At 39.1% G+C, this 10,527-nt stretch overlaps 1 protein-coding gene across 1 annotated transcript; it reads right to left on the bottom strand.

The window, feature by feature from the left end:
* On the bottom strand, positions 1-2,224 carry LOC133997242 (protein NLRC3-like; the record flags this gene model as incomplete). The annotated part of the gene is made up of 2 exons (XM_062436815.1): positions 1-1,865; positions 2,014-2,224. Coding segments are annotated over 2 exons (2,076 nt in total), but the record flags the coding sequence as incomplete, so codon positions are not given.
* Positions 2,225-10,527: the final 8,303 nt, after the last annotated feature.

The raw sequence follows: 10,527 nt of genomic DNA on the forward strand, positions 1-10,527 counted from the left end.
TTACTTAGCCTTTCTGCAGTTCCTCACAGCTGGGATCAGTCTCCGTCGTCCCTCCCATGATGTGTTGTACTTCTTCAGGATCAACTCATCCAGAACCTCCTCTGACATCTGCAGCATGTAGGCCAGAGCTGAGCAGTGGATCACAGAGAGGTACGTCTTTGATCTCTTGTGGTACTTCAGGAACCACTGGATATCCTGATGTACTGAGCGGTCGTTCATCTCCATTAGACAGTGGATGATGTTAATGCTTCTGTCAGGAGAAGTATTATCACTGTTCATCTTCTTCAGGTTGTTGATGACTCTCTGGATGATTTCTGGACTGTTCTTTGTCTGACCCAGCAGGCCTCCTAAGAGCCTCTGGTTGGACTGCAGAGAGAGGCCATGAAGGAAGCGGACAAACAGGTCCAGGTGGCCATTTTTACTTCGGAGAGATTTCTTCATTGCTCCCTTCAGGAGGGCATCCAGTGATGAGTCACAGCTGTCATTGTTTCTGACATTTGAAAAAAGTTTCCAGAGAAAAGACTTTGACTTTGAGCCACTGTGTTTGTGGTCTTTTCCCAGGAAGTCCTCCAGTACCTCTGTCTTCCTGTTGGTGTAACAGTGGTACATGTAGACTGCAGCCAGAAACTCCTGAACAGTCAGATGAACAAAGCTGTAGACTGTTTTCTTGAAGATCACACTCTCTCTTTTGAAGATCTCTGTACAAAATCCTGATAACACTGAGGCCATTGTGACATCAAGACCACACTGCTCCAGGTCTTCTTGGTAGAACATGATGTTTCCTTTCTCCAGTTGTTCAAACGCCAGCCTCCCCAGCTTCAGAAGAAGATCTCTGTCAGCCTCCGTCAGCTCCTGTGGACTCGTCTCATGTCCCCCATCATACTTGTTCTTCTTCCTCTTCGTCTGAACCAGCATGAAGTGTGAGTACAGGCCAGTCAGGGTCTTGGGCAGCTTTCTTCTCTGGTCTCTGGTCAACATGTGATCCAGAACTGTAGCAGTGATCCAGCAGAAGACTGGGATGTGACACATGATGTGGAGACTCCTGGATGTCTTGATGTGTGAGATGATTCTGCTGGACTGCTCTTCATCACTGAATCTCCTCCTGAAGTACTCCTCCTTCTGGGCGTCAGTGAAGCCTCGTACTTCTGTTACCCTGTCCACACATGAAGAAGGGATCTGATTGGCTGCTGCAGGTCGGGAAGTTATCCAGATGAGAGCCGAGGGAAGCAGCTTCCCCATGAAGAGGTTTGTCAACAGCACGCTGACTGATGACTTCTGTGTGACATCAGACACGACCTCACTGTTGTTGAAATCCAGTGAAAGTCTGCTTTCATCCAGGCCGTCAAAGATGAACAAAACTTTACAGACAGCGAGTTTCTCTGCTGTGAGCTTCTGTAATGTTGGATAGAAAATATGGATCAGCATGATCAGACTGTACTGCTCATCTTTGATCAAGTTCAGCGACCTGAACGAGAACAGAATCAGCAGACTGATATCTTGGTTTTCGGAGCGCTGTGCCCAGTCCAGAGTGAACTTCTGCACTGAGAAGGTTTTTCCAGCACCAGCGACGCCATTCATCAGAACAACTCTGATGTGTTTCTGTTGGTCAGGTAAGACTTTAAAGATGTCCTGACACTTGATTGGAGCGTCATGGAGGGTTTCCATCTTGGAAGCTGTTTCAAGCTGCCTCACTTCATGTTGGGTATTAACCTCTTCACTCTGTCCCTCTGTGATGTAGACTTCAGTGTAGATGCTGATGAGGAGGATTTCACTTCCTGTTTCATCAGTTCCTTGAGTCACACATTCACATGTGCTGCTCAGACTAATCTGATGTTCATCTAAAACCTCCTGCAGACCACTTTCTGCTGAAACAGAAGAAAAAAAGGTATAATTCAAAAGAAATATTTCTCACTGTGTTAATGTTCAGTAGGATAGATAAGGTAAAAGATAAGGTAAAGATTCCTGTCCTGTTTTCAGAGATGATGACATCAGCAGACAGATCTTCAGTCTTACTTTGTACAGTGCTGGTCTGACTGTCTGTCTGCAGCTCAGGTCTGGTTCTGGATCTTTCTGCACACTGGGGACAGGAGGAGTCTCCCGATGAAGCAGACGGGTCCCAGTATGAGGTGATGCACTGTCTACAGAACCAGTGTCCACAGCTGGTAGAGACTGGATCCTTCAGGACGTCCTGACACAAAGAACAGCAGGAGAGCTGCTCCTCCACAGAAACAGCCCTCCTTTTCCTCTCTCTGTGGACATGAACACAGTATTTATGACACATGACGTTAGTGGAGGCCAACCAACAGCTCACAAGTTGAATGCAGATCTTTCTCCACATAAATAGTCCAAACTGTCAGTATTTGGACAGTTTCTTCGTTCTTCAGAGTCTGAGCTTCAGCATTTGCAATTTGAAATAAAATGATATATTCCCGAATTACAAGAACGCAAAAGTGATAAACGCAAAAAATGCACCAGGAAAGGCAGAGATGAAGAAGACTGCAAGATAGTACTCGCTTCAGCAATTGACATTGCAAATGTTTCATGAGGAGGGAAACGGATTCAACACATTTGTTAGACCACATAATGGATTTTGTAATTATGTCGGTGTTAACATGACTTTTACTTGCTAACAAGAAAAATCCACAGTGCAGCTCAGTTCTCTGTTTTCACATGTGGCCTGCTCACAGCAGATACATACAGAACTCTTCTTAACAAAGGCAAGTTAGCTACAAACCCCTAACTATCACAACAAAGGGACAATCAGCAGCCTCCTCAGTAACCTGGACCCTCTGACCTACACAACTGGAGCGCAAACTAAATAAATACATATTTTATATAATAATATGAAAATTCAGTGGCGGCTGGCCAATAGAGGGCGATAGGGCGCCGCCCACCATAATGTTTTTTATTTTTATTTTAAAAAGGAAAAAAAGGAAATTAACAATAATCACTCATTTTAAGTAAATTGTGTGTTTAAATTCGCAACAACATATCATATATAAAATATAAATCATAATTTTCAGAGAAAAAAGCTCCCTGCTGAGTGGCTGGGGCGACAGAAAAATCGCCCAGTCAGTGCAGCAGCCAGCCAATTACTGACAAGAGATTCGCACATAGCAACAGGAATTTATCCAATCAGCTTCGTCGATTCTGATGCCTTAAGGGCGATAAAGATATCGCCCCAAGGCAAGTTTGCAGCCGCGGGTGAGAGAGTGCAATTTCTGGTGACATTGCTGCTGTGATGTGATGTCTCTGCCACAAGGGGGCTGTTGGCTGCTGTAACACTCAACAGCTTTGTGTGTAAAAATGTAAATAACATAGTTACCTTACATTATTGGACAAACTGATTAATCCAGGTGTGTCTGACCATTGTTATTGTCACTAGTGAGGTCAGACACACCTGGATTTATCAGTTTGTCCAATAACGTAAGACAGGAAATAAAGGAGCTGAAGTAGTGGAGCTGTGCATAAAGTTCATAAAGCACAGCCCCACCTAGAATTTTTTTCAACAGCCGCGACTGTAATAATTTATAAACTAAATAAATGCTTTTGGACTGTTTGATGCTGCATAGGAACGAGCTTTGCCATCATCTGTTCTGCAAAAAACTCTAAAATCCTTCAACCGTAACTAGTTATTGATATGGTCATTTGGTGATAGTTATGAAGTTACAAATTAACCAGAGTTCCAAATTGAGAGCTCAGTACATTTAATAGCACTGAATCAATTGGCTATCTTTTCCCTGTTTTCCAGGGTTTTGTGGTGTTATTTTGATAATAAATATTATATTTGATTATAATTAATTATCCCTGATAGCCAAACCTTTAACCAAAGATTCAACACAATTGTGCCACATGTGAGGCAGAATAATCATGAGCAAATATTCATAATTGTGCAAAATTAATTTCAGCATTATTTTGGAAAATAATCAATTTCCATTAATATCAGCCTTAATAACAATCTCAATGAATCATCTTCAGGTCAGTTTACAGTAGAAACAGTCTCTTACTTTGTGTCTGAGGGTCCAGGTTCATTACTGAAGACTAGAGGATCACTTTTAGACCAGTCACTCTTCATAGATGGACAGCTGGATATTACAGACTCTGCTCCATCCTCCTCTTCCTCCTCTTTCTTCATCTTCTGGAGTCTGAGAGGTAAACCAGTAACACTGGAGACACACACACACACACACACACACACACACATACACAGTATAATAAACCCAGTCCTGCCTCTCAACTTAGCAGCTTCTTATTAGTTTACATGACTTTAACTACAACCATGTGTGTTTTCTAGTCATCACAAAGATAAACTTTGACTCTGCAGTGTTTCCCATTAATTATATAGACTGTGGCGCCATAATCTAATTTGTGCCGCCACAGTTTCACAGTGAGCTGAACACGTCTGTACACTCTGCAAAATATTGTTTTAAGGCTAAGCGGTATATTAAGTTTTTCAGATATATCAATGCATTTTCAAACGAGATATAGGATCACACATTATCTTTTTTTTTGTGGATTATATTGTTGAATTACTGAATGAAGTTGTGACAATTATCCACCGTCTCCGTCTCTGCTGCACATCAAGGATTTGGTTCATACTGTTTTTCTGTGAAATCACATCTCACTGAATCACCTTCAGGTCAGTTTACAGTAGAAACAGTCTCTTACTTTGTGTCTGAGGGTCCAGGTTCATTACTGAAGACTAGAGGATCACTTTTAGACCAGTCACTCTTCATAGACAGACAGCTGGATATTACAGACTCTGCTCCATCCTCCTCTTCCTCCTCTTTCTTCATCTTCTGGAGTCTGAGAGGTAAACCAGTAACACTGGAGACACACACACATACACATTATAATAAATCCAGTCCTGCCTCTCAAGTTAGCAGCTTATTATTAGTTTACATGACTTTACCTACAACCATGTGTGTTTTCTAGTCATCACAAAGATAAACTTTGACTCTGCAGTGTTTCCCATTAATTATATAGACTGTGGCGGCCCGCTGTAGTCTAATTTGTGCCGCCACAGTTTCACAGTGAGCTGAACACGTCTGTACACTCTGCAAAATATTTTTTCAAGGCTAAGCCGTATATTAAGTTTTACAGATATATCAATGCTTTTTTTTTTTTAGATATAGGATCACACGTTATCTTCTTTTGTGTGGATTATATTGTTGAATAACTGAATTTTATGACAATTTTCCACCGTCTTCATCTCTGCTGCACATCAAGGATTTGGCTCCGCCCCTCTGAGACAGAGGAGAGGAGCAGCTAACGTTAGCCTCTGCTGCTGTTTGCTGTCACTGCGTTGCTCTCTTCTGCTCTCATAGAGCCTGTTTAATGCAGAATACTACTACTTTATTCCTCCTCACTGATCAATGCAGGAATACTACTAGACAGAACTAGAGTGTCATGTTACATCCTTGAGGATGCAGAAACCAGGAAATGAAAAAAGGGAACAACATTTTAAGATATGAACACTGTGTCAAATGTATCTTAATGTTATCCAGTTATAGTCCCAGTATTTACCATTTATAAGTATATAAAAAGTGCATAAATAGATTAAAACACAGAATAATGCATTTGTAAGCAGATATAGGTGTTTATTAATATATTTGTCAACAACTATAACACCTGGTCATACATATCTAGGTTCTTATTTAAGTGTTTATTTGTTAATTTATTTAATAAGAACTGTGTGCATTAACAAGACATCTGTGTCATCTGTGTCATTCTTAACTGAGACTTCTCTCTATTTAACTGAACCAGTGTGTCACATGACATCTCTCTGAAGACACAGAAACAAGGAAATCATGTCTCACTGAATTACCTTCAGGTCAGTTTACAGTAGAAACAGTCTCTTACTTTGTGTCTGAGGGTCCAGGTTCATTACTGAAGGTTGGAGGATAATCTTTAGACCGGTCACTCTTCATAGACAGACAGCTGGATATTAGAGACTCTGCTTCATCCTCCTCTTCCTCTGAATCCTTCATCTTCTGGAGTCTGAGAGGTAAACCAGTAACACTGGAGACACACATACATACACAGTATAATAAACCCAGTCCTGCCTCTCAAGTTATTAGCTTCTTATTAGTTTACATGACTTTAACTACAACCATGTGTGTTTTCTAGTCATCACAAAGATAAACTTTAACAGACTTCAGATAAACATAATGTGGTGCTTCTTAACTGTGACTTCTCTCTATTTTAACCAGGCGGGGAGTTCCGGTCCTCTGAAATGAGGCCAACGCGGAAGTAACTTAAAACTGCATTCTATCAAAAGGCCACCAGGGGGCGACCGTTTTGGTGTCAAAAGGACTTCCGTCTCTATATAAGTCAATGGAGAATTCACCAACTTCTCACTTGATTTCTAACCTCAGTAAACGTTTTCAAAACGTGTTTATGGTCTCAATCGCTAGTTTAAAGCCTTCTTCAATGCAGTATGATGTTCATTTGGGACATTTTGGCCTCCCTGATTTTATATGTGACGATAAAGCAGGGTATGCATTAGGGCGTGGCTACGTCCTGATTGACAGGTTGATTGGTTCACAGGTTCAGGAGGGCGCCTCATGCTCCTCCTGATGCCCATATAAGTAGAATCCGTGTTTTTATTTTTCCCAGCATGCACCTGACATTTTCAAAATGGCGCTGCTCAGATCCGATACTATTGGCTTCCGAGCAGCATCATCTTCAGGTCAGTTTACAGTAGAAACAGTCTCTTACTTTGTGTCTGAGGGTCCAGGTTCATCACTGAAGACTGGAGGACGACCTCTAGACCGGTCACTCTTCATAGACTGACAGCTGGATATTACAGACTCTGCTCCATCCTCCTCTTCCTCCACTTCCTTCATCTTTTGGAGACTGAGAGGTAAACCAGTAACACTGGAGACACACACACATACAGTATAATGTGATTTAAATCCATCAAACAGACCTCAGATGAAGATCTGTCATTCTTAACTGTGAATTCTCTATTTAGACAGAACTAATATGTCACTTTTCATCACTGTGAGGATGCAGAAACCTGGAAATGAAAAAAAGGAACAACATTTGAAGATATCAACACTGTGGTTTCATGTTTTTCTGACATAGTTAAAACAATTGAATAATTAATCTTAATGGTAGCCAGTTAAAGTCCCACTATTTAGTATTTTTTAAGTATTATATGAACTGTTAAATAGTTAATGTTATTTACACTATTAGTATATGTTAGTTATACTATTATTGGGTTTTATTTTTATTTCTCAAATAGCATGTTTTTATGTTTTTTTTCTTCCAATTTTTACTGTTAAATGTGTGTTTTATGTAAAGCACATTGAGTTGCCATTGTGTATGAAATGCTCTATATACTGTAAATAAAGCTGCCTTGCCTATGTAACATGCAATAATTCAGTTGTAAGCAGATATAGCTGTGATGGTGCAGAGACCAGGGAAAGAAAAAAGGGAACAACTTTCAGATATTTTCTGACAGTTTAATCAACTAAACAATTAATCTGAAAATTAATAAGCAGATTGATCAATAATGACAGTAATAATTAATTATATTATTTTAACACTCACCTGACTCAGATTTGCTGTTTTCCTCGTTCTGCTCTGTTGACTTTAATATGCAGTCTGAAGAAAGATGAAATATTTTCTCACCTGTTTGCTGTTCCCACCTCCGTCTTTACAGGAAGTCATGTGTGTATGTGTGTATGTGTGTATGTGTCTCATTTGTGGGTTGATTTCTGCAAACTTCAACTTCTGTTTGTGGCTGAGGCCAGTGTGCTGAGTTTCAGGAGACATGGAACTGAGACCAAGTCATCACATGTTAATGCCCACTTCCCATTTTACAAACCTCTAGACTGAAACATGCAGGAATAGTCCTTTCACAGCCCCCATCCGCATGTCAGTTTATCACTTATTAGATTAACTATTTTGATAATCCAAATAATTTTTGTTTGTATTTTATTGATAAGGGAAGGGTGGGATTAGGGACTCAAAAAGAAACAAAAAGTTTCACGTTGTGTATACGTTGTATGTTAAATGACCTACATTAAAACAATATGTCTTTACTGTGTGATTGTTGTGTATGTCCTAACTGGAAATACAGGATTTACTTCACTGGTAGAGATAACTTGATTGAGGGAATTATGGTTATCATCATATGAATCGTAGTTTGAGGTAAAAATGACTAGTTTGAGGGAATAATAATAATAATAATTCATCAAGATTTCATTATAGGAATCAGACCTAAAGTCTTCTAAAACACTTATAACAAAATGTTTTTTTTTATCTGAGCAAACACTGGAAAAAATAAGCAATAGCAACACAAAAAGCTTGAAAACTATCTTTTATTTGATCTGTATCAAACAAAATACACTCCATATCAAACACACCAAGGCATTGCCAGCAACACTGGCCTCTGAAACACACATTAAACAGTCCTTCGAACCACCAGTTACAGTATGCCAGTCCATTAATGGTCCCAGTGGAGCCAGTAAAGTGTTGCAATCCGCTCTGGAGTAAAAACTAATGTGATCTGACAGAAACCTTTGGCTTTTATTCAGCGACGCCATCCTGAGAGAAAGTCTTTCTGATGAGAGAGAGAAGTGAAGAGACGGAGGACACAGCAGAGGACTGATGATGCAAAACTATTATATACATTAAAGTTTCTTACTGTCAACAAATCCCATGAAAAGACCAAAACTAACAATGAATAGAAGCTACTAACAAGTGTGCCAAAAAGCTCCATTATTGTTATTAAAAACACGTCAATGAACAATGTAAGTGTAGTTTTTATTGATTCAGTCCACACACACACACACACACACACACACACACACACACACACACACACACACACAAAGCCAACAAAAACACTACTTCCTCTTCTTTCAGTCACAGTTGCTAAAAACCACATTTCCCAGCTCTGTTTGAGGAAATGACTTCTTACTACATATCTGAGATCTACGGAGCCCCTGAGGGGACATGAGGCTTCTTTTTTTTCCACCTTGTTTTATTTTGCCTCATGTCCCCTCAGGGGCTCCGTAGTTCTCAGATATGTAGTAAGAAGTCATTTCCTCAAACAGAGCTGGGAAATGTGGTTTTTAGCAACTGTGACTGAAAGCAGAGGAAGTAGTGCTTTTGTTGGTAGTGTTTGTGTGTGTGTGTGTGTGTGTGTGTGTGTGTGTGTGTGTGTGTGTGTGTGTGTGTGTGTGTGTGTGTGTGTGTGTGTGTGTGTGTGTGTGTGTGTGTGTGTGTGTGTGGACTGAATCAATAAAAACTACACTTAAATTGTTCATTGACGTGTTTTTAATAACAATAATGGAACTTTTCGGCACACAGGAAAAAGATCCATAAATACCGACCAACTAAAATATGTAAATGTTAATAATTCAGAATACAGTCAGGAGAGACACATTTTAATTATGTTATTGCTGTATTTTATTAACATCTATTCAAATGAAGGCGTATAAACACAAAAAATATTTTTTTATCTCAGGATCCTGAGATAACTAAGTCGGGATCCCGAGATAACAAAAAGTTATCTCGGGATCCCGACTTACCTATGTCAGAATCCCGAGATAGGTAAGTCGGGATCCCGACTTAGTTATCTCAGGATCCTGAGCCATGAGAGCTAACTTTAACTCTGGGTAAGTTATCATATTGACTTTGTCTTTGTAGCTAACTGACTCACTGGCAGGTTTTCTTCAAAGAACCCTGAGTTTCTCTTTGTCTCCTCCCCCATCGAATTATGTCATTATATCATATTAAGTAATTTGTGGATGTTTACTGTCTGTCAGAATATAAATCTTGGTTGGATATCAGTTTATTACTCAGGAATTTCTGAAAATACAACTTTTATGTGAATCAGTCATATCTTTGAACAACAGTTTTTGCTCCTACATTAAAATATTACACAATGTGAATTGAGCTTCAGCTCAGAATAAAACCTCTGCATGTCCTTCTGTTATAACACTATGACTGTGCACAAAAGACAGCTGCCAGTCAATATATTTTAACAGCATTTCCTGTTTTTTATTTTTTCAGAGCATTGCATACAGTAATGTCATTGCCAGTAGTTGCTGTAGATTCAAAATATATAATAAAACAGTCTTGGCATTATCGATACACTTTTAAATCAACTAAACATCAATACCCTTCTTTTTTCCCCTCCCTTCTTCCCCTTAAACATGTATATATATCTTAATATAAAATATATAGTATTACAATATTATTATGATGTACACATATATAAAAAATATATATTAAAAAAAAAATAGTAAAGAATTTATAAAAATAAAGAAAGAATGGGATGATAAAAAAATAAAATAAAAATAAATAATTCAGTGACAATGTTTTAATTTAATACATTTGTTGAAGTAGCGGAAATAAAGTCACTGTATGTTGTTGAGCTAAGATACAAATAGATTTCTTAATATTTTAAATCTGTATTTTAACCTTGACGCCTTTCCAAGCTGTTACGAAAATTCTCTCAAAGAGGCACAGAGTCATTGGAGTTTCGTGTGTTTATTCATCTTGCAGCAA

This window comes from Scomber scombrus, chromosome 17, assembly GCF_963691925.1.
Source record: "Scomber scombrus chromosome 17, fScoSco1.1, whole genome shotgun sequence".
Lineage (NCBI taxonomy): Eukaryota > Metazoa > Chordata > Actinopteri > Scombriformes > Scombridae > Scomber > Scomber scombrus.